Genomic DNA, 24,949 nt, shown 5'->3' on the forward strand with positions numbered 1-24,949 from the left:
AGCCCAAACTGCAACAGCCACACCGCTATTTTTGGCAGGATAGCTTGAGCACTCCTAGTAAGAGACTGTGTCCCACCTGGGTCAGGAGGCTTGCTCTGAGCTGCAGTGCAGACTTACTCAGAGTACAGGCGTCTAGTCCCAACTCCATAGAGGCATGTGTGTTTTGGAGGAGAGTGGGGTGTTACGTACTTACTTCAAGACCTTCTAAGTACATTGAACAATAAGGAGCCCACTTCAAAGCTCTCGGCCATAAAACAGACTTTGATAAAGCTACCTAACAAACATAGGCTGTTGTTTTCTTAAAACCGTGAAGAGGTGTTTCTCACCCCAGCTCTTGCACCAGTGAGATATGATAGAGATTAAATAAATAATAATACCGTGGTCTACAATAGTGGCCTAAAACACAACACTTTAGATTTGTGTTACTGGAGTATTTTGGGCCATTGTTCTGTTCTACTGAAGTCGCCCCAAAAGTAAAACCCTGAATGAAAAGGAAGACACATAATCTGGCCCTGTCATCTAATATTGCTGTTGATCAGCTGCTTTGCTCCTCCCCAGAACTGGCTGCATTTCAACGGTGGTTGATGTAATTCCCTGTATATTCCTTATCTCACTGAGGTGTTGCAAGGTTTAATGAAGGTCTGGTAACACACTTTGAGTTCCTTTTGTGAAACAACCATAAAAGGGCAAGAAGCTATTTTAATAGAGAGAGAGAGTGGGAGGGAGGGAGGATATGGCTTCTGTTAACATTTTTAAAGGGCCTGAAAGAAGCAGGATTTCAAACAAAAATTAAAAAAGCTTGACATTGAACTACCCACAGAATCATCAACCTATCTGTGGTAACAGTGTACTTGGAGCAATAGTATTGCCTGGCCTTTCAAATGGATTTAATAAGAGACAGAAATGGACCTGTACCAGATCCAAACAATGCAGCTGCTCCTTTTTATAATGGACCAAGCCAAAGCCCTGCACCCAAACATCCCCGAACTTTGGGAAGAGTTCGCATCTGCAGCCATGTTGTGCAGCTCAGGCCTATCCCTGGCCAAAATGTTAGTGCAAACACAAACAGATGCAAAGGAAGCAGCTGAAACAGCAGAAATGAAGGAGGCAATTTTGATACCAAGTTTGGTCTTGCATGAATTTTTCTAAGTGGATAGCTGGTCGGGTTGATGTGTGCAGGGGAAGCTGCCTGAGCTCTGTCTTTACTGTGGAGAACTTCACAGATTTTTAAGGAAATTAAAAATCATTGGTCTGACTTCCTGTCTGACAAAGACCAGAGAATTTCACTAACCTATCTCTGCGCTGAGCCCAGTAATTTGTGTTTGACTAAAGCACAACTTCCAGAAAGGCATCTGGGTCTTGAAGACACCAAGAGAATCCACCACTTCCCTTGGGCATTTGTTAATCACCCTTACTGTTAGCAAAGAGAAGTCTTGAGCCTGATTCTCCACTCTGTTGCATCAGTTTTATGCTGTTGTTGTTGACTGAGTTACTCCAGCATAAAGAGGCGGAAATCAATCTCCAGGGCTATGAACCTGGCACCTTTCATCAGCACTTACAATGATTACAAAAATTAAAAGTATTAACTTCTGGGAGGAAATAATCAGATTCCTCATGACTGCCAATAAATTGCACTGTCCAGAAGAGATGAGACATGGCTCCTCTTTGTTCCCCACTTTCACCTCTTTTATGCCAGAATGGATCAGACCCATGGTCTATCTAGTCCAGTGTCTTGTCTCCAACAGTGACCAGAGCCACTTGCTAGGTAGGTGCAAGAAACCCCAGAGTGAGTAGCTGGGGAATAATCTGACCCCCACAGAAGTGTCATCTTAACTTCTAACAGACTGGTTTAAATTCTGAAGCATGAGGTTTTATAGCCCTATTCATTTTTTAGCATTGTAATTATTCTAGTTCTATGTCATCCATATAGAAGTCTGATCCCTCTTTGAATTTTGCTAAGTCCTTGACCTCAAAAACATACTGTGGCAATGAGTTCTGCAGTCTAATTACATGTTGTGCAGAAAAAGTACCAGCATGACAGATTCTGCCACTTCAAGCACAGGAAGTAGGGCTTGAATATGTCAAACCAAACAATAGCTAAAAGATACACTGTTTAGGGGAAGACTTGATCTCTTCTCCTGGAGGGGTAGTGCTGGTCATCTTCTCAGCGTTTGGAAACTGGGTGAGCAATTTCAGATTGAAGTCTTCCCTCCGTTCATACTCCTTGCCACGGTAGATAAAGATTTTATTCTGCGGGCAGAAAGAAGAAAAGAGAATTAGACACGACTAGGGCTGCAATCTGGGTGGTTTAAATTTATGCCAAGATGTGTTTTATTTATGAATTCATTAATAGATTAGACGATTACAGTTGTCAAATCTGACCATCTAGTCTGATCACATGCACAATATAGGCCAGAGAACCTCACCCACTAATCCCTCCATCATACATGGTCTAGTGGATAAACTACTCCCCAAAAGCTCAAGTGACCATGGTTCAAGACAGGAAATTTCAGAATGACACATCTGGAGACTTTCTGATTAACTAGATTTGATAGACATCAGCAGAACAAGCTCCTCCAACAGAGCTTGGCATGCCTCAGCTGGAGGGACCCCTTTAAAGGTAAGAAAGCATGTGCAAGTCCATGATCCATTCCATCTCTAGCCTCTCGCAGAGACTGCTGATCATTTGGCCAACTGGATCAGTGGTTCTGCAATGTGGCCATTAAGTACTGGACTGACACCAACTCATGACACACAGGCCACCAGTGATGACTTTTGATCAACGAGCTGGATTCAAAGTGGTGACCTAGAAATGAAAGTCTCCCATTGGCAATACCCTATGCCATCCAGTCCCACTCCAGGTAATTGGTATTAATAAGCTTGGTTTCCATTTAGGGCAAATAGTTTCAAAGGCATCCCAGCGTGAAATGTAAATGTTTGTGTCAACCACCCCTCTTTTCTTTTTAAAATGCATTGGCTGGAACATTTCAGAACACGTTGCACCCTGCCCCTCTGACTCATGCTGGCTGGCTTTACAAATGATAGCCAGTGTGGATCCAGCACTAATGCAACCCTGAACATAGGCGCCGACTCTGTAGGTGCTCTGGGGCTGGAGCACTCACTGGGAAAAATTTGCGGGTGCTCTGCACCCACTGGCAGTCAAGCTCCCCCCGCCCCCTCCTCGACGTCTTCTCCTCCCCCAAGAGCGCCATGTTCCCAGTCCTCCCCTCCCCCCCCCCACTTAACAGCTGTTTGGCAGCTCTTTGGACTTTCCTGGAGGGAGTGGGAGGAGCGGGGGCGTGGCATGCTCAGGGGAGGAGGTGGAGAAGAGGCAGGGACTTGAGGGAAGGGGGTGTAAGGGAGGCGGGACGAGGGCAGTGCAGGGGCAAGAACAGGCAGGGCAGGGGTCAAGCACCCACTGGGCAAAGGGGAAGTAGGCGCCTAAGACCCTGAACAGGAAGCATCTTTGCATTACAGTGCATCCGGGAGGGATAGAGTCTCACTAACGTTCTGAAGTGAAGTGATCCATATCCTTGGATTAGACCGATTCAGTCTGGAGGCACATGGGGTCAATTATTTACAAGAAAAAACCCACTGTCACAATGAAGATCACTGGGATAAGCAGTTAAGACACTATGGAGAACACAAACATATGGAAGATTCCCTCGACGCCCATATAAGACCACATGGATCACCCAGCAGACTGGGGACAACAAGCTGTCCTGAAATCTCATTTATACTAGAGCCAAGGGGCCTGAGTGTAATTGAGAATTCAGGCCATTTCCGTTTTGAGTGAGATTTTCATACCACTGAAGTGATTTCGATGGTCAATTCATAGGTATTTGGCATCAAAATCCTCTAGAAAGCTCTGATATCTCATCTCTAGGGTTTCCTATAGAACCCATCACTAGAATGTCTGAGCACGTGCAGGAGTCTTACCCGGAGGAATGAGGGGAAACCCATCCCATAATACCCAACAGCAAAATACTCGGGCTGAGGTCTCATTGCCTTCATAATATTCTCATAAAACATGGCTCGTTTTTTCTGGGGAAAAAGGAAAAGAAAACCCTGGATGTGTTCATTTCTGAGCTCACTGAGACATTGTCAGGCATATTTACAAGGTCGTTTTCTCACCCTGTACTGTTAGCAACACATCTATGAAATATTACTTAGACTGTTAAATCCAAAAGAATTATAAAAAACCATCAATTTAATGTTTGCTTATCCTGTGTTAGCACTCTTGTACTTCACTGACATAGGGACTGGTTTTGGTCATAGTCAATGTCGCTTCCTGGTTCTCATGCACTAGATCAATGCTACAATTTTTGTGACTGCACTGTCTTCACAGATATTACAAAATAAACATGATATGAGGCCGCCCAAACAAAATGGGGTCAAACATCCAGGCATAGGCAGAAGTGGAGCAGGGACACAAACGGCCGCTGGTTATATTTTTGCAGGTTAAATAAGACAGTAAGCTTTCTAGGACAGGAACCCATCTCTTTGTTCTGTGTAGGCGCAATGGTGTCCTGTCCATGAGCGCGGCTTGCCAGGTGCTACGGCAAAAATAAGCTAGTGAGATATGTAGAAATAGTTTTAAAGTTATGAGCAAAATGTATTATACTTGTATAGAAATGTTAATTTATTAGTGTAAAGGAGGGTAAAACACCTGTATAATTTAAACTATGGTATATTCTGTTCATGTATGTTCATGGCAAAAGAAAGTTTAAAAAAAGCAGGCATGAAAATATTTCTCTTTAATATTAAGCTTTGCAAAAAATCTTTACACAAATGAAAACCTGAACTACCCAGCAACATCCATTTAAACATGCAGCAGCCCAACCCAAGCTAGAAAAAGGGACCTTACCAAAAGATTACTAAGCCCCTCGTAATCAAAGACTTTGTTCTCATACATGTCAGCCAACTCTTTGCTTAGCTGGATTGCTTTCTCCCACATCTCCAGGAAAGAAACAAAACAATAATAAAAAGAACATTTATTATAAAAGCATTCATTACCTACCATAGGTAAATAAGAAATTTTACTGACTACAAGTAGTTTTTTGTTAAAACATCTGACATTCCAGAGAGTGTCACACTATACGGACTATATTTCTGACTATGTTCTATAGCACTTTTCATCTGTAGATCTCAAAGTGATTTACAATGAAAGGTCAGTATCACTAGCCCTGATGGGCAAACTGAGGCACTGAGAGGAGAAGTGACATGCCCAAGGTCAGATAGTATGACAAAGGAGCCCAGGTCTTCTGACTCACGTCTAGTGATCCACTGGACCATGCTGCCTCAATCCTGAGTCTTTTTGCTTCTTACCAATGAGGCATTTTCTTGTAAATATTACTGGTCAAATCCTCTCCTCAGCACACACCCTGAAGAGTAGCCACCCCAACTGAAACCACTCTTCCAAGGCAATTACGCTCACCAGGGGGAAGGAATTGGGGAGCCACCTGTTAAGAATTCAGCTAATGGGAGCTCAGTACAATCGATCAAATTTTTCCCCCACCATTCAAAATTTTGATACAAATGTTTGTCAGAGGAAAAAGAAAAACAACTGTAATGACCCCCACCCCGATATTCTGCTAACTCTAAAGTTGAGGGTGCTCAGCATCATGCAGACCTTTGGCTCACATGTGGCACTGGATTTTCAAAGGAGTCTAAGAGAGTTAAGCACCCAATTCCCATTGAAATTCAATTGAATCCTTTGAAAAAAATCCTAGCTTTTTGATTTTCACACAGGTCTGTTACATTATCATCTTTCCAGATCAATTTGTTTGTAAGAGACACTCAAGATCCACAGGGAGACTCACTTTGCCCTTGTCGAAGAAAGAGATGATTTCTTGGTAGAGTTTTTCCTTGAGTTCCTGTTGTGAATAAACATAGTAGCTGTCCCTCTGCAGCAGATGGGGAGCACATGGCTTATCGGACCACTGGGAAAAGGGAAAAACAGTTGAAAAGAACTGGGATATGTTCAGCCAAATGTGAGTGGGTTCAACTCCTGTGGATGTGTCTGAACCAAATTCAACAGCAATGCAAGGGGAGGTGTAAGCTACACCACAACAACAAATGGTCAGAAAATGGAGTAAGACCTTGTCTACACACAAAGTTGCACTGGTTTAACTTATATCAATTTAAAAACCAGTCAAGGGCTTGGATACACTTGCAGATGTAGAGCGCTGAGAGTTAAACCAGCCTTTGGAGACCGCAGCAGGGAAAACGCTACCGTGTGTTTTACACTGTCAGCTGCAAGCGAACTGGCATGGCCACATTAGCAGCTCTTGCAACGCCACAAAAAGCAGTGCATTGTGGTAGCTATCCCACTGTGCAAGTGGCTGCAATGTGCTTTTCAAATGGGGTGGGGTGGGGTGTGGAATGTAACGGAGTGTGTTGTGTGTCTTGGGGGGAGAGACAGTGTGTTTTGGGAGGCTGAGAATGTGTCAGCATGCTGTCTTGTAAGTTCAGACAGCAGCAGACGCCTCTTCCCCTCCCCCCCCCCCCCAAACACTCACAACAGTAGCAATCCGAACATTTCCAGAGGCCAATCACAGAGCAGTAATGCAACTTCTCATCCACACTGAGGCTGGAGTGTTTCAGCCAGGGTGCAGCAAGTGTTATGCTTCTCGTGGAGGTGGATTACCAGGAGCACTCCAGCTGCAGAGTCCAGGTGCAATACATGCCTTGCCAGTACGGACACCTCAGGAGTTAGGGCGCTTGGGACTGCTTTAATGAGCTCTAACTTGCAAGTGTAGCCAAGACCTTAGTTAAACTCGTGCAAACTGTTTTGTGGATACTCTTATATCAGTTTGAAACTGGTTATACAGGTTAAGCACCTATACATTTACTGATGCAAACTAAACGGACATAAGCGAAGTTTAAATAGATGTAAGCATGTCCGCACACAAAAGTTGCACCGGTTTAACTAAACTGGTATAAAATCACATCTTTAGTTAAACCACTGCGTGTGTGTGTGTGTGTGTGTGTGTGTGTGTGTGTGTGTGTGTGTGTGTGTGTGTGTGTGTGTGTGTGTGTGTGTGTGTGTGTGTGAGAGAGAGAGAGAGAGAGAGAGAGAGACATAATTGCTTGCCTACACGCAGCACCGCACCTTGAATTTTAATTTAAGGTATCATTTTAAACAAATCAAAGCCCAATGGCTGTGTGGAAGCTCTTATTTCAATTCAAGATAGGATTTTTTGGCACAAGTTCAAGCTAAACAGCAAAAAGCCATTCTGAAGCCAAAATAAGAGTATCCACACTGAAATTTGCACCAGTTTAATTAAATCAGGGCACATCTGTGTGTAGATAAGGCCTCATTGATACACAAGTGGGAGGAAAGGGGTGTGGCAGCAAGAGAAATTAACAGGTAGGTTTATGAGTAAGCAGTACCCTGGATGCCCAATACACTTTATTTTACCCCTGGACTATCTCCAATGGTCCTGGAAAGTAACTCAGCACTGGTGTTGATAGGTGCAACCTGGCACTTGTCTATGCCAGGGTTGAACTCCATACCCACAGAATGCCCAATTAATGGTAAGTAACACTCATTTTTCACACCAGTGTGCTGATCCTCAACCCTTTAGTCACATGAGCAGTCATACTGAAGCCAATGAGACTACTAAAATAAAAAATCCAATACCCATCAGTGGATCTCAGAGCACTTTGGAAAGGAAGGTCTGTATCATGACGGTGATCAATTGTTCTCCATGTTCTTCAACCATCAGGCAAGAAATAACTGGCTCAGTTTGCAGCAAGGGAGATTCAGGTCGGATATTAGGGATGGTCCAGATAATAGTTAGTCCTGCCTTGAGTGCAGGGGACTGGACTAGATGACCTCTCAGGGTTCCTTCCAGTCCCACGATTCTAAGAAAACATTCTAGCTCCAAGGATAGTTAAAAGCACTGGAACAGGGTACCAAGGGAGGCTGTGGAATCCCCGTTATTACTCTGCTGCTTTCATCACCTACCTGTTTTCTACCCAGTTTATACCTGATGTGCAACTTACAAAACTTTTTGGGTCCTTGGCAGCCTCTTCAGGTTAAAAATCACACAGATTTATTATCCCGCATTGTTTGGTTGTCTTTGTCAACCTGAAAATCCCCAAACTCTGTAAAAATATTAAAATTGCCTCTAATGAATCACCTTGAGGAGTTCTGCATGGAGAAGCAGAGTGTATGCTGCCTCTGTGAAGTTCTCACAGTCCCTGTGTAGGTCTCGGAGTTTATACAGATACCTAGACGAATTAGAAGCAAACAGGGATTTGATCTGAAGGCTCCTGTACTGACATGCCCAAAAGCAGTGAGAATAAAACATTTCTGTATGCAATTCTGGAGGGAGCCAACTTGCCTGATGTATATGTCCTCCCGTTTCTTCTCCTTATAAAAATTCTGCCAAGAAAATAACACACAGTTATGAAGGTGGTGTAAAAACTACAAAATTCACAGTGTATCAGGCAAATTACCTGTTTAGGGCTATCAATCTTAGGTACTTATCTTAGCACCTCACAATCTTCAATATATTCATCCTCACAACACTCCAGTGAGGTAGGGAAGTGCTATCATCCCTAGATGGGGAACTGAGGCACAGAGAGGCTAAGTGACTTGACCAAGATCATGCAGGTAATCTGTGGCAGAGGAGTTGAATGTAGATTTCCCAAGTCCTAGGCTAATGGCCTAAGCACCTTCCTCTTGTAAGACATGTGGGCTCTCAGGCACACTTCTGTAACCCATGAAGAGACTGGCAGCTGAGAGAGGGTCAAAGAACCAAGCTTAATTTCTAACCCCTATCAATTTTGGAGTGATAAGTGCAAGGTGACAAGTCGTCCCTGAACTAAGGCACATGCAGGGATGAGTCATTCTTCTGATAGGCCCCAGCCAATCCACAGGCCAAGAGCTGGTCTGGTGACTCTCAGAGCACATATATAAGCCTCACAGGAGAAACAGCAGCTCAGTCTTCTTAGCGTCACTTCATGACTTAGAACTCTCCTCTGCCTCATAGTGACAGACTCCACAGGCGCAGCCAGCTCCAGCCTCGCTCCAAGACCTACTCCTGCCTTGTTCCAGCCCTACTCTTGATTCCTGATTCCAGCCAGGGGCGGCTCCAGGCACCAGCACACCAAGGGCGTGCCTGGGGCGGCAAGCCACAGGGGGTGCTCTGCCGATCGCCGTGAGGCCGGCAGGCAGGTTGCCTATGGCAGCATGCCTGCAGAGAGTCCTCTGGTCCTGCAGCTTCGGCGGACTTCCCGCAGGCGTGCCGTCAAATCCACAAGACCGGGGACCTCCCGCAGGCAAGCCATCGGAGGCAGCCTGCGTGCCATGCTTGGGGCGGCAAAATACCTAGAGCCGCCCCTGATTCCAGCTCTGACCCTTAGCTGCACCCACTGGGCCTCACCATCCTCACCTCAGTTTCTGACAATAAGGAATCCAGGACTTGCTGTATTATGGAAATGGGGGTTAGCCATGAAATCTATATCTGACTTTGGATGACAAACCACTCTAAAGTGTGCAGCTGCTTGTCACTGACAGTTTGCTTTGCACCCAACTTTAGCTAGAAACAGAGTAATAAAGTGGTATATGAGAACATTTCAATCTCTGCAAATAATGTTAGTAAGAACAGATGATCCAGTTCAAATGAGGTTAAGAGCTCTACATTTGATCCTGAATCTTTTTTCAGGGGTTCAAAACATTTGGTTATCTTCCCTCAACCTATAATTTTCTATGATCACTGCTGTTTCTGAGTACCCAAGCTCTGGTAGAGGTACCATTGGCATAACATGGCTACTCAGGAGAACTTTTACTGTGGCACAGGTGTATCGGTACACTGCACCGCTGTAAGCTTGTAAGTGTAGACATGGCCTAAGGGACCACTATGATCATCTAGTCTGACCTCCTGGATTTGTAGGCTGTAGAATTTCTCCGAAAGGCTTGATTAAAATATATGACTTTTAGAAAGATATTTAATCTGGACTTCAGGATTCCCACCTTTCATGTTCTCCTATTTTTTCCTGGAGAGTCAGGAATGACTCAATTTTCAGAGTGAATCTCAGGTGCAAGCTAAGGCCTGGGCTACACGAGCAGGGAGGTTCGAACTAAGATACACAACTTCAGCTACAGTATTCACGTAGCTGAAGTCAAAGTATCTTAGTTTGACTTACCTGGCCGTCCTCACAGCGGCAAGTCGACTGCCGCAGCACCCCCATCGACTCCACTTACTCCAACTGCCGAGGTGGAGTATGGGCGTCCATTAGCGGATCGATGTATCGCGTCCAGATGATACGCAATAAATCAATTCCCGATACATCGAATGCTACCCACCGATCCGGCGAGTAGTATAGACGTACCCTAAGCTGGACACCTGCACTCTGGAAATACCAGGTCTGTCCAATGATTATAATGTTAAAAGCAAGTCAGTCAATTAGTACCAGAGCCCTCCCCCTCCTACCAGCACATTGACAGTGCAGCTCATACGGTTCTCCTTGCTTTCGTCATGCATGATGGTCCTGTAGTCCAAGAGATTTTCTAGCAGGCTGCTGACCAGCAAAGCAAACACTTCTCCAGAACTCGACAGGTATTTGTGCTTCCGGCAGTACTCCAGCAGGCTGAATGCATATTGCCCGAGGAAAGAACAGAGAAATACAGAAGAGAAGAGAGAGTCTGTTAAAGTTCTGGATGGTACTTCTACTACTAACAGAATTTTATTACCATAATTCCTAAGTCACTGGGCCAAAAGGCTCTAATGGAGACACATGGAACTTCATTATAGAGGCTTTTGGCTTCTCTGCTTTGCTCATCAGAAAGCTAGAAGCTATACGGCACCTAACACAAGGGCTCCCTGACCTAATCTGGAGCCAGTAGGTGCTGCTGTAATGCAAAAAAACAACAAAAGTAAAATGTTAAGCCAATCAGTCTGTCTTGGCAGTAGCCAATTCATATTAAGATCACTGTGGGTTGCACCTGCTCTATGTTACTCATTCATCTGAAGTAGTGAATTAGGGTTTCTGAGGCCTTGGCTACACTCACACTTTAGAGCGCTGCAACTGGGGTGTGAAAAAACACCCCCCTGAGCGCTGCAAGATACAGCGCTGTAAAGCGTCAGTGTAATCAGGGCAGCAGCGCTGGGAGCACGGCTCCCAGCGCTGCACGCTACACCCGTAAGGGATGTGGGTTACATGCAACGCTGGGAGAGCTCTCTCCCAGCACTGCCGCTCTGACTACACTCACACTTCAAAGCGCTGCCACGGCAGCGCTTTGAAATTCTAAATGTAGCCATACCCCAAGTGTTCTTCCGAGGGCTTGTCTACATCAGAAAGTTGCAGCGCTGGTGAGGGAGTTACAGCGCTGCAACTTTGAAGGTGTACACATCTGCAGGGCACCACCAGCGCTGCAACTCCCTGTTTGCAGCGCTGGCCGTACTCCCGTTTTGTCTCGGGTGTAGAGGATCCAGCGCTGGTGATCCAGCGCTGGTAATCCAATGTAGACACTTACCAGCGCTTTTCTTGACCTCCGTGGAAGGAGGAAGCCTCTGGTAATCAAGCTGGTCTCCTTTCCCGGTTTGCTCTCTCGTTCCCGGAGCCCCGAGCAAGCAGGTCTCCTTCCCTGCGGTTTGCTGGGTGGCTCCGGGAACGAGAGAGCAAACCGCGGCGAAGCGGGTCTCCTTTCCCGGTTTGCTCTCTCGTTCCCGGAGCCCCGAGCAAGCAGGTCTCCTTCCCTGCGGTTTGCTGGGTGGCTCCGGGAACGCGAGAGCAAACCGCGGCGAAGCTGGTCTCCTTTCCCGGTTTGCTCTCGCGTTCCCGGAACCCCCCTTGAAGCCGCCCAACAGCGCTGCAGTGTGGCCACATCTAACACCACTTGCAGCGCTGGTTGCTGTAAGTGTGGCCACTCTGCAGCGCTGGCCCTATACAGCTGTACTAATACAGCTGTAACAACCAGCGCTGCAAAACTTTAGATGTAGACATGGCCTGAGTGTGTTTCAAACACTTACAGTTTCTCCAGCAAGGCCTTGTATTGCTCATCCCCTCGGCCCCCTTCCACTTCCTGGTCCAGTTTCGTTATCAACTCGTTTTCAAGCTAAAAAAAATTAAAAAAACCCCACACATAAAAATCCAAAACAGGAACAAATCCTGAGCACTTGGAATGAAGCCCAGATGTTTTTACAGGATAAATTTCTGAATTGTCCCATGATGGAGCACTGATCTAATTGGCCAAACTGGAGGATGATTTTACCCAAGGAAAAGATAGAGAAGATAGGGAAGGAGTCAGGAAATGTGAACAGCTCCCCTCCTCAAACCAGAAGTCACAGGAAATTGATCATCTGGGATATAGCTCCCTGATCCTAATGGATGATTCCCTATTCTCTCCTGAGAAAGAGGAAAGCCCCTATCAAGGCCCCTGCTAATATGGTGGAAGAGGAAATTTCTTGCCAGCCACAGATTTGATGATCAGGTTGATTTTGTATATGTGTGAGCAGGAGTGACCCTGATCAAGCATATAATCCCATTCACACCCCAGGCTACCACTGGTGTTCTTGAAACCAGCGTCTCAGTATCACCAGAAGTAACCATTCAAGCCCCAAGATACCAGGGTGTGTCTATAACCAGTTTTAAACATTCATACCCCACCATCTCATAGCATTCAAGCAATTCCCATATACTCCAGCGATCCAACCACATCTCAGGGCAGACAATGACAAAGGCTGATGACCCAGAGGAAAATAAGATCCCCCCTGAGTATTTAAACTGAGATCCAAGCAGAGAAGGGTTGGTGCCTGTACAGTGCTAAGGGACACATTCATCACATTGTGACAACAGTCTTGTGTGTCTGAAAGGCAGAACACCAAGGAGGCTGTCTCCTGGATGGATGATTTCAAATGTCTCCAGGGAGAGGAACCACCAGTGTCATTAGACTGTCCCTTGCCTACTGGCTGAGATGCTTATGACTGGCATCCCCCGAGGAAAGGGGGAAGAAAAGTTCTGAGTAGCAGTTGCTGGAGCTGAAGGGATAACTGGGCATGAAGCAAAGAACTTCTTTTTCTTCCTTCCCTACTTGAATTTTCAGGCTAGCAATACATTGAGAAGTCCAGTGGAATTAGCCCAGAGTTGTGTGTCGGAGACCTGTGTTTGAGTCCTGGTTCTGCCCTGGACATTGGGTAACCTCAAGCAAGTCACTTCCCCTCTCTGTACCACAGCCACAATAAAGTGGGGGATATTGATACTCATGGGGGTGTTGTGAGGGCTAAAGTTTTGTTGAGGGGGTTATTAAGGATGTTAACGGCGCCATATGATCATAACGACTTAATATTTGCAGCCAAGAAGTTATCCTCAGCGAATTATTGCTACGTAGGTTGCAAGATCCTGGGGGCAAGGACTACCTTTTGGTTCTGCTGCTTGAATGGCACCAAGCTCAACAGGGCTCTGGTCTAGGTGTTAATACAAATAAATAACACTATAAAGATAAACAGGAAATATTGGTTTAATATATGAAGATACATCTATCTCATAGAATTGGAAGGGATCCTGAAAGGTCATTGAGTCCAGTCCCTTGCCCTCACTAGCAGGATCAAGTACTGTCCCTGACTGTTTTTTTGTTTTTCCCCCAGATCCCTAAATGGCCCCCTCAAGGATTGAACTCATAACCCTGGATTTAGCAGGCCAGTGCTCAAACCACTGAGCTATTCCTCCCCCCTTTTGATAATGCACCTTTTGATCCAAGGATCTCAAAGTCCTTTGCAATTAGGTATTCACCTGTTTTTACAGATGGGGAAACTGAGGCACAGAGAAGTTAAGTGACTTGCCCAAGGCTTCACAGCAACACAGTCAGTAACAGAACACAAGACTCCAGACTTGCAGTCTCCTGCTATCTTTGTCACATAAAACTGCCTCGCAATAGACTTCCCACAGTGCTTTGTGCTGGGTGTGCGTCTTTACTTAATGGAAACTCTTTTATTAGCTTTTTTCCTACTTGCCCACCACACGGCATGAAACATCAGTGCCGATGATTCCATGGTCCCTCACCATATGGAAGTTTCTGTTCCCACTGAAGTTGAACTCGCACTGCATCATGTCAAAGAAAATGGGAATGGCAGCTTTCCGCAGCTCAGGCTCAGGTATCAGGGTCACCTCCAGGATTGGACCCACCATCGATGGGATGAACTTGATCTTATGGGGGCCTGTAACAGAGAGATGAGACCCAGCCTCTGCTCAATGGAACGCAGCTGCTTGAAAGCAGGTATCTATAATTGGGAGCACATTAGTTATACAAAGGTAATGAGAAGACAGTGCACACATTCAGTATCACTGAAGTTCTCCAAGTGGGTGATACCCATTCATGGTGCAGTTTTATGTTCCGTTGCCATTTGTGCTCCTAAATCACTGAGTCTCTTTTGAAACTCTCCCACTCCCACTCTCAACCGTTGTACGGTGTGACGGTTTGGGAATCTGTTTCTGGGAATTAACACTACTGACTGGATTGTATCTGTACACCAGCCTCTGGTATTAAGGGAAAGGGGACCAGCACCTGGGTGTCTGTCCCTGAGCAGGACAGTCCTTAAGGACCATTGACAATTGAATAATCTTGCCCTAGCAGCACAATGACTGGTATCTGCCAAAAGCGAATGAATTGCTAATTGCTTTTAACTGGAGCTGAAAGAGGTGGCAGCTCAGAGGAATGGAGAAGTTAAAAAAACAACAGAAGGACAGGGAGAGACAAAGTAATTCAAATCTGCTGTTAAAATGTGAGACTCTCCATCAAGAGAAAAGAGACCAGAAGAAGGCAAGGCTATGCAGGAGGAAGAGGTGAGGAAGAAGGCTCCTGCACTCCCTATAAGACACAAACTAAAAGGCCCTCAAAGGGGTAAGGAAACTGAGGCAGGGATTTGCATGCAGGTTGTGTTGTTTTTCCATAGACCTGTATCTCTCTTGTGCTTTGTCTATGGGCTTGTCTACATCACAAAGTTGCAGCGCTGGTGAGGGGGTTACAGCGCTGCAACTTAGGAGGTGTACACATCTGCAGGGCATCACCAGCGCTGCAACTCCCTGTTTGCAGCGCTAGCCGTACTCCCGTTTTGTCTCGGGTGTAGAGGATCCAGCGCTGGTGATCCAGCGCTGGTAATCAAGTGTAGACACATACCAGCGCTTTTCTTGACCTCCGTGGAATAAGCAGGTATCGCAGCATACCTGAGGAAGCCTCTCTGGTAATCAAGCAGGTCTCCTTCCCCGGTTTGCTCTCGCGTTCCCCGAACCCCCGAGCAAGCAGGTCTCCTTCCCTGCGGTTTGCAGGGGGGTTCGGGGAACGCGAGAGCAAACCGCGGGGAAGCAGGTCTCCTTCCCCGGTTTGCTCTCGCGTTCCCCGAACCCCCGTGCAAGCAGGTCTCCTTCCCCGGTTTGCTCTCGCGTTCCCCGAACCCCCGTGCAAGCAGGTCTCCTTCCCTGCGGTTTGCAGGGGGGTTCGGGGAACGCGAGAGCAAACCGCGGGGAAGCAGGTCTCCTTCCCCGGTTTGCTCTCGCGTTCCCCGAACTCACATGCAAGCAGGTCTCCTTCCCTGCAGTTTGCAGGGGGGTTCGGGGAACGCAAGAGCAAACCGCGGGGAAGCAGGTCTCCTTCCCCGGTTTGCTCTCACGTTCCCCGAACCCCCATGCAAGCAGGTCTCCTTCCCTGCGGTTTGCTCTCGAGTTCCCCGAACCCCCCTTGAAGCCGCCCAACAGCGCTGCAGTGTGGCCACATCTAACACCACTTGCAGCGCTGGTTGCTGTAAATGTGGCCACTCTGCAGCGCTGGCCCTATACAGCTGTGCTAATACAGCTGTAACAACCAGCGCTGCAAAATTGTAGATGTAGACATACCCTATGAGTAAAGTGTGACTGGTTTAGAAATTCCTCGGCAAAGTCTGTGTGCTACTTGCTTTCACTGTCACATAGTTCCAGAAGGGGAAAGCTAATCCAGAGTGTCCACAGCTTCCATGGAACTCTGGCAGCATGCAAGAGCCACCAGGCACAAGGCGGATGGACTGCAGAGCCCCATCTCATAGATGAAGTGAAATCCAGTTTTGGAGGTAGAACATACACATTATTGTGAACTGTACAGATAGGGAACTCACCCAGATTATACCACATATCCCTTATTTTGAAGCCGATCTCTTTCCTCATGTCCCCATATCTAGAAAGGGGAAAAATATTAAATGAGAGAAGAAGGTAAAAAAAAAAAAAAAGCATGTATTGAAATTAGCCTTGTTATGCTGCCAGGGAAATTTAATAGCCCAGCTGCATAATCTACTAGCCTGCCCTTTTTAAAAACATAGCCCTGAATATTGGGCATCTAGGGTAAGGAGTTCAAGACCTGCAGGCCAAGCAGCTCCCTACCATCCACCTGCCAAGAAGTGAATGGACACCAGATATCAAGGGGGGAAGGGATAGCTCAGTGGTTTGAGCATTGGCCTGCTAAACCTAAACCCAGGGTTGTGAGTTCAAACCTTGAGGGGGCTGTGATGCAGTAGGGACTGTCTGTGTGGGGAGTGGGAGAGCAGGGGAGGACTTTAGGGGATGGACGATGCCAGAGCCTGTAACCTGAGCTAGGTAAGGGAGGGGAAAGGTCAAACACCTTTGCCCGGGAAGGGGAACAAAGGAAGGGAGTGGCAGGAGGGAAGCAGTTTGAGTTTGGGCTTGGGGCTGTGTGGGCGGAATTCAGGGTATCCTAGCTAGGATCCAAGCACCCTGAAAGCCCAGAAGGACTCGGTGGAGGGGTCCTGACTGTGCCTGCAAGCTCTGCTGTAACCTGTGTTCCTGTTGTCCAATAAACCTTCTGTTTTACTGGCTGGCTGAGAGTCACTGTGGGTCCCAGGAAGAGGGGTGCAGGGCCGGACTCCCCCACACTCCGTGACAACTGGTGGCAGCGGCGGGAGATACTGCACCCCGTGGACGGCGCTTCCTGCAGTAAGTGACTGGGGAGCAGTAAAACGAAGGGGTGGTTAACCCCTGGGAGTGTGTGCCCAGTGAGAAGGACTTTGCAGTAACAGGGTCCCCCGGGGGATTGCAGCGAGCGGTCCCAGGGGCGGAGGAGTCTGCAGCTCGACCCTGGCAGAGAGGTGGTGACCTCAAGAAGGGCTGGTGCACTAGGGGTCCCCCTGGAAACCGTGGGGAGCGGCGAGCACCCCGGCCTGTGAGTGGTCAGCAGGAAGATGTATGCCAAGCAGCGCAAGTGTGACCTGGTGGAGCTGTGCAAGCAGAGGGGGCTGCACCCAGGGAGGCTCAGCAAGGACCAGCTGATTGCACAGCTGGAGCAGGGAGACCGCATGAATGAACGGAGCCCTGTCTCTGAGGGAAGCAGCCGAGCAGATGCAGCGCAGGCACCAGTGTCTGTCCCCGCTGGGAGTGGTCAGCCGGCGGACGAGGGCTTCCCGAGACCCCCCCTTCCTAGGCGTAGAGGAAGGGCGGGAAGGAGCCCAGTGTATACCGAGGGCACCGTGACACCCCCGGCCAGCAGGGGATCTGCCCGGCGAAGCCCACCCCCCAGCAGGGGATCCTCCCGGCAACGCTCGGCATCCGTGGAGCGGATGCGGCTGGAATATGAAAGGGAGCTGAGACGGGAGGAGCTCGAGTTAAAGAGGCGAGAGCTGGAGGAGAAGGCGAAACAGCGTGAACATGAGGAGAACCAGCGTAAACATGAGGAGAACCAGCGTAAACATGAGGAGAACCAGCGTAAACATGAGGAGAACCAGCGCCAGCGTGAGTGGGAGGAGAAGGAGAAACAGCGTAAACATGAGCTGGACCTGGCCCGGCTGAGGAGCAGTGAGGCTCCAGCTGCGGTGAGTGAGGGGGGACCCAAGCCTACAAAGAGCTTTGATAAGCACTTGCTGCCCCGGCGTAAGGAGGGGGAGGACATAGATACCTTCCTGACGGCCTTTGAGAATGCCTGTGAGCTGCACAGGGTTGACCCTGCAGACAGGATCGCAGTTCTCACCCCCTTGCTGGACTCCACAGCCGTGGAGGTGTACAGCCGACTGAAAGGGGCGGAGGCAGGGGACTACGAACGGTTCAAACAGGCCCTGTTCCGCGAGTTTGGGCTGACTCCTGAGATGTACCGGAAAAAGTTCCGGAGCCAGCGTAAAACCCGTGAGGTCACATACCTACAACTGGTCAACCGGGCGCAGGGGTATGCTCGCAAGTGGACAGCTGGGGCCCAAACTAAAGAGGACCTGCTTGACCTATTCATACTGGAGCACCTGTACGAGCAGTGCCCGTCCGACCTGAGGCTGTGGTTGATGGACCAGAAGCCGGAGAACCCGCAGCACGCAGGCCAGCTGGCTGACCAATTTGTGGACAGTCGGGCAGGGGATGGCAGGGAGGAGTCTCGAAGGAGCAGGCCTGCCTCAACGCAGAGAGAGAGTCATCATGGGACCTCCCAAAAGGGGCCTATGGAGAACCCCCCCAAAAGGGGAACATCCAGCGGCAGGTCCCTCCAACCCACTCAAGGGGACCCACGAGATATGGGCTGCTATCGCTGTGGCCAACGAGGTCACATACGGGCCCAGTGCCCCAAGCTCAGGGACAGACCAAGCAGACCCAACCCGCAGAGGGTGGACTGGGTAAAAACCCAATCGGAGGAGGGGCTACATTCCCAGGAAAGGGGGGTTGGCAACATACCACCTGTGGATGCTCCCGGTTCCGGGTTTTTGGTTTACCGGGTGGGCGCGGGGCTGCCCCTCCGGAAGGAGTGCATTGTTTCCCTGGAAGTGGATGGGAGGAAGGTCACTGGGTACTGGGACACGGGCGCAGAGGTGACGCTGGCCCGGCCCGAGGTGGTGGCCTCAGATCGGATGGTGCCCGACACCTACCTGACCCTGATGGGCGTGGGCGGGACCCCATTCAAGGTACCCGTGGCAAGGGTACACCTGAAATGGGGGGCCAAGGAGGGCCCCAAGGATGTGGGGGTACACCAATATTTGCCCACTGACGTGTTAATGGGAGGGGACCTTGAGGACTGGCCTAGTAACACCCAGAGTGCCCTGGTCGTGACTCGTAGTCAGAGTCAGCAAATGGCACTGCTCCCCGACAACGGGGAAGGTACTCGACCTGAGGTGCAGGACCCTAACTCAGGGAGCGGGGAACGCCCAGGGGCACGGTGCAGAGAGGCTGCGGCCTCAGACCCAGCCAGCAAGAGAGAGCCGGTCCCCATTCCTGTCCCAGCTGCTGAGTTCCAGGCCGAGTTGCAGAAAGATCCCTCCTTGCGGAAGCACAGGGACCGGGCTGACCTTAGTGCGGTACAGACCATGAGGAGAGGTTGCAAGGAGAGGTTCCTGTGGGAGAAGGGGTTCCTGTACCGAGAATGGGCTCCCCCAGGGGAAGTAGAGTCATGGGGGATCAGGAGGCAGCTGGTGGTTCCCCAGAAGTTCCGTCACAAGCTGTTGTACCTGGCCCATGACATCCCTCTCGCAGGGCACCAGGGAATCCGGCGCACCAGGCAGAGGCTGCTACAGAACTTTTACTGGCCTGGGGTCTTTACCCATGTCCGACAATACTGCCAATCCTGTGACCCCTGCCAGAGGGTGGGGAAGGCCCGGGACAAGGGGAAAGCGGCTTTGAGGCCTTTACCCATCATAGAAGAACCTTTCCAGAAGGTGGCCATGGACATAGTGGGACCTCTCAGCAAGACGACCCGGTCAGGGAAGAAATACATCCTGGTGGTGGTGGATTTTGCCACTCGCTACCCCGAGGCGGTGGCCTTGTCCTCTATCGAAGCAGACACAGTGGCAGATGCGCTGCTGACAATTTTCAGCCGGGTGGGGTTCCCCAAGGAGGTCTTAACGGACCAGGGGTCCAACTTCATGTCGGCCCTGCTCCGGTCCTTATGGCAGAAATGTGGGGTCCAGCACAACTGGGCCTCAGCGTATCACCCCCAGTCCAACGGGCTGGTAGAAAGGTTCAACGGGACGCTGAAGATGATGCTAAAAACATTTATGAACCAGCATCCGCAAGATTGGGACAAGTACTTACCTCACCTGCTGTTTGCGTACAGGGAGGTACCCCAGGAATCTACCGGGTTTTCACCTTTTGAACTGTTGTATGGAAGGCGGGTGAGGGGGCCCCTAGACCTGATGAGGGACGAATGGGAGGGGAAGGCCGCTCCCGAGGGAGAGTCAGTGGTGGAGTATGTCCTGACCTTCCGGGAAAGACTGGCCGAGCTCATGGGCCTGGCCAGGGAGAATCTGGCCCGAGCCCAGAGGAGGCAGAAGGTCTGGTATGACCGCACAGCACGAGCCCGTACCTTCGCCACCGGGGATCAGGTGATGGTTCTCATCCCCGTGAGGAGAAACAAACTCCAGGCCGCCTGGGAAGGGCCCTTCAAGGTTATCAAGCAACTGAATGAGGTAAACTATGTGGTGGAGCTGTCAAACCGGGCACATCACCGTCGGGTGTACCATGTGAACATGATGAAACCATACTATGACAGGGGGAATGTGGTGTTGGCCGTGTGTGGACATTGGGAGGGGCAGGGAGATGACCCCTTAGTGGATCTATTCCCTGGGACAAAAGCTGGTTCCCCCCTGGAGGCGATTCCCCTCTCTGAGCAACTGACCCCGGGCCAGCACGCTGAGATCAGAGCGGTGCTGCATCTATACCGACAGCTGTTTTCCAACCAGCCTGGACGCACTAATTTGACTGTCCACCGGGTGGAGACTGGGTCACATCCCCCTATAAGATGCTCCCCTTTTCGGGTCACTGGTAAAACTGCCCAGGATCTTGAAAGAGAGGTCAGGGACATGCTGGCTTTGGGGGTGATCCAGCCGTCTTCCAGCCCTTGGGCCTCGCCAGTGGTGCTAGTCCCCAAGAAGGATGGGTCAATCCGGTTCTGTGTGGACTATCGAAAGCTCAATGCCATCACCGTATCGGATGCCTACCCTATGCCCAGGCCTGACGAGCTCCTAGACAAGCTGGGAGGTGCTCGGTACCTCACCACTATGGATCTTACCAAAGGCTACTGGCAAGTGCCGCTGGACGCAGATGCCAGGCTGAAATCGGCCTTTATCACCCCTCTGGGGCTCTATGAGTTTCTGACCCTGCCCTTCGGCCTCAAGGGAGCGCCGGCCACCTTCCAGCGCCTGGTGGATCAGCTACTGAGGGGGATGGAGAGTTTTGCCGTGGCGTATATTGATGACATCTGCGTCTTCAGCCAGACCTGGGAGGACCACATGTCCCAGGTTAAACAAGTCCTAGACCGACTCCGAAAGGCTGGGTTAACAGTAAAGGCTGAGAAGTGCAAGGTGGGGATGGCTGAAGTATCTTACCTGGGCCATCGGGTGGGGAGCGGCTGCCTGAAGCCGGAACCAGCCAAGGTGGAGGTGATCAGAGACTGGCCTGCTCCCCAAACCAAAAAGCAGGTCCAGGCCTTTATTGGGATGGCGGGGTACTATCGAAGGTTCGTGCCCCACTTTAGTGCCATAGCCGGCCCCATCACTGAACTATGCAAAAAGGGGAAGCCAGACAAGGTGATCTGGACTGAGCAGTGCCAGGAGGCTTTCCGGGCGCTGAAGGAGGCTCTGGTTAGTGGCCCAGTTCTAGCAAACCCAAATTTTGACAAACCCTTTATGGTGTTCACTGATGCCTCAGATACGGGACTGGGGGCAGTGTTAATGCAGGAGGATGAAAAGGGGGAGAGACACCCCATCGTGTACCTGAGTAAGAAGCTGCTACCCCGGGAACAAAGCTACGCGGCCATCGAGAAGGAATGCCTGGCCATGGTGTGGGCCCTTAAGAAGCTAGAGCCATATCTCTTTGGGCGACACTTCACCGTGTACACCGACCACTCTCCCCTGACCTGGCTGCACCAGATGAAAGGAGCCAACGCCAAGCTCCTGAGGTGGAGCCTGCTCCTCCAGGACTATGACATGGACGTGGTCCATGTGAAGGGAAGTGCCAACCTGACAGCGGATGCGTTGTCCCGGAGAGGGGACCCTGAACTTCCCCAGGTCACTGGGCAGAGTGACCCCGCTCAGTTCAGTCTCGAAGGGGGGAGAGATGTGATGCAGTAGGGACTGTCTGTGTGGGGAGTGGGAGAGCAGGGGAGGACTTTAGGGGATGGACGATGCCAGAGCCTGTAACCTGAGCTAGGTAAGGGAGGGGAAAGGTCAAACACCTTTGCCCGGGAAGGGGAACAAAGGAAGGGAGTGGCAGGAGGGAAGCAGTTTGAGTTTGGGCTTGGGGCTGTGTGGGCGGAATTCAGGGTATCCTAGCTAGGATCCAAGCACCCTGAAAGCCCAGAAGGACTCGGTGGAGGGGTCCTGACTGTGCCTGCAAGCTCTGCTGTAACCTGTGTTCCTGTTGTCCAATAAACCTTCTGTTTTACTGGCTGGCTGAGAGTCACTGTGGGTCCCAGGAAGAGGGGTGCAGGGCCGGACTCCCCCACACTCCGTGACAGGGGCCATTTGGGGAACTGGGGTAAAAATCTGGGGATGGGTCCTGCTTTGAGCAGGGGGTTGGACTAGACTACCTTCTGAGGTCCCTTCCAACCCTATGATTCTATGATCTTCAGGTGGGTAAACACCAGGAAGGGAGAAAAGCTATTTAAGATGAAGGATTATGTTGGCCCAAGAACAAATGGGGATAAAACAACCATAAATAAGTTTAGGCTGGAAATTAGAAGAAGGTTTCTGACCATCAGAGGAATGAGGTTCTGCAACAGCCAACCAATGGCAGGAGTAGGGACAAGAAACCTAACTAGTTTTAAGAAGGCACTTCATAATTTTATAAATGGGATTGCAGTGAATTCCCCTTACTTGCAATCTCTTGGTTCCCAGCAAATAGTTGCTATTTTCTAGGTTGCCAACAAGTGGAAGGCAGGTTTGTGGGGCTGCAGCCAGGGGAGGAAGTACTGGGATGTGCTACCATGCCCACAGCCTCCCCTCTCAGCACCCACCGCTGGGATTCCAGCAGGGGCTCCCAGGGATACTGCAGCCCCTTACCTCCTGTGCTGATGGTGGATCCCCTGGCCACTGGCAGGTTTGTAGGGCTGCAGCCAATGAAGGAACGTCCCCACACCTCCTTTCCTGGCTGCAGCTCCACAAACCTGCATGCGACCAGGGCTTTTCTTCCCCCAAAAAAGTTCTCAAATCAGCATGCCGTTTACTGCCAATATCCAAATCCCATTAATATTATAGTCAATGGGACAGGACTGGTTCTGGCAAAACGCTGCTATTAAATATAAGTTGTTATTATTAGGATTGCAAATAACCAGCATCCACTGGATATGGCAGGGTTCCCTGCGACACAAGGGGACTGAACTAAATGACCCAGCAGGTCCCTTTCCAGTCCTTTGTTTCTATTCTGGCAAGAAGTGGGTTAAAATTCACCCTTCAAAAGAGTGAATGCACCCTGCCAGGAGGGAAGGGTAGGTTAGCACTTGACCATAAGCATTTCTGACAGCAGGCTGGAGGGTAAGACTGCAGTTTAGCTAGCTCTCGTAATTTTATCCAGAATCTTGCAATGTTTTTTGTTTTTTCCAAAGCCCCAGGTTCTGGAATCAAGAGATTGCAGGAGAACTCAGCTTCCATTAAGAAAAAAAGTTTCTAACCCTCATGACTGCAGAGGAAAGCTTGAAAACATAAAATGAGTGTGTCCTAAAGGCAAATAAATCAAGAGGCAAAGGAAAAAAAATCCTGCCAAAATTATTTTTAAAAAAATCTCAAGATTTTTAAACCCATGTCATGATAGTTGGAGGTCTGACTCAGGATTTTTGAAGGCTCGCAGTTGGCAATACTGAGACTGCAGGGAATGGAGCTGTGAGAAGATGAGGTCTGGATGCTGGAGGAATGTGCTAGTTATTGCTCATTTGTCCTGCATTACAGCTGGGGAGCCAGTAATTTTTTACTTTGAGGACTATGGCTGAGGAAAACCTTCTATCTTGGACCTTAAAGAAGCAACAATCTCTGTTTTAAAATGAGCCAAACCACTCACATGTTTAAACTCAACCCAAACATGCAGAGACCATTGTCTGGACCTACCACTAGCTGTTCTGTCACAGAGAGCCCACATTCACAGTATGTCTACACTGCAACCAACAGCTTCAGCACAGGCTGTACAAGCCCACCCAGAGCCCTGTGTAATTACTTGGGTGGCTAGTCTGCACTGAAGCTCATGTTGCCACAGCTTCACTGCTCTAGTACCCGAGCTAAACAGATTAAAAACAGCCCAGGTATGTCTACCTGAGCTGTCGACACACACCGTGAAGCATTACTGACATATCAATGGATTGTATCAGGTGTGCCTTACTAGATGAGCACAATATAAAGACTGGGCTTATTTTCCAAGAGTAAAACGACCTGATCACATTTCAATGTGAACTTACTTCTTGACAATTTTGTTGCGTTTGGCCTGTGAGAAGTTCTCCAGCTGGAGGGATTCGTGAGTGAGAAAGGCTACTGCCAAGTGGAAGTAATTGTTCCAGAGCTGTGGGGAAAAAAACCTGATTAGAGAAAGGAAAAACACACAGAACAATAGAGCTACTTAGTCACCAGTGCTGCAGATTCTCTGTCAGGTATTAATGAGGAAACACAATTACAATGAATGAGGAAAAATAAATTCCCACAGGAGGTCAACAGGTGTAAAAGCTGACTAAGAGCTACACCAGGGGTAGGCAATCTATGTCACGTGTGCCAAAGGCGGCAAGCGAGCTGATTTTCAGTGGCACTCACACTGCCCGGGTCCTGGCCACCAGTCCGGGGGGGTCTGCATTTTAATTTAATTTTAAATGACGCTTCTTAAACATTTTAAAAACCTTATTTACTTTACATACAACAATAGTTTAATTATATATTACAGACTTATAGAAAAATGTTAAAATGTGCTATTGGCATGTGAAACTTTACATTAGAATGAATAAATGAAGACTTGGCACCAGGACCGGCTTTAGGCAACAGCAAACCAGGCACATGCTTGGGTGGCACAATTCCAGGGGCGACAT

General features: G+C 49.1%; 1 protein-coding gene across 6 annotated transcripts in view; it reads right to left on the minus strand.

The window, feature by feature from the left end:
- The window catches only part of DOCK5 (dedicator of cytokinesis 5), a 151,415-nt gene that overhangs the window by 24,757 nt on the left and 101,709 nt on the right, over positions 1-24,949 (minus strand). For 3 of the 6 annotated variants that reach the window (XM_050939814.1, XM_050939816.1, XM_050939818.1), the window contains 11 exons: positions 24,335-24,435; positions 16,095-16,153; positions 14,014-14,168; positions 11,985-12,070; positions 10,446-10,602; positions 8,352-8,392; positions 8,148-8,238; positions 5,823-5,942; positions 4,868-4,957; positions 3,940-4,044; positions 2,109-2,250 (listed from right to left, as the gene is read on the minus strand). In XM_050939814.1, the coding sequence (XP_050795771.1) occupies positions 2,109-2,250; positions 3,940-4,044; positions 4,868-4,957; positions 5,823-5,942; positions 8,148-8,238; positions 8,352-8,392; positions 10,446-10,602; positions 11,985-12,070; positions 14,014-14,168; positions 16,095-16,153; positions 24,335-24,435 (1,147 nt within the window). The remainder of the gene's footprint in view (positions 1-2,108; positions 2,251-3,939; positions 4,045-4,867; positions 4,958-5,822; positions 5,943-8,147; positions 8,239-8,351; positions 8,393-10,445; positions 10,603-11,984; positions 12,071-14,013; positions 14,169-16,094; positions 16,154-24,334; positions 24,436-24,949) is intronic. The other 3 variants (XM_050939819.1, XM_050939815.1, XM_050939817.1) reach the window with 3 other exon arrangements.

The sequence above is a fragment of the Gopherus flavomarginatus genome, chromosome 2 (assembly GCF_025201925.1).
Source record: "Gopherus flavomarginatus isolate rGopFla2 chromosome 2, rGopFla2.mat.asm, whole genome shotgun sequence".
In the NCBI taxonomy this organism is placed as follows: Eukaryota; Metazoa; Chordata; order Testudines; family Testudinidae; genus Gopherus; species Gopherus flavomarginatus.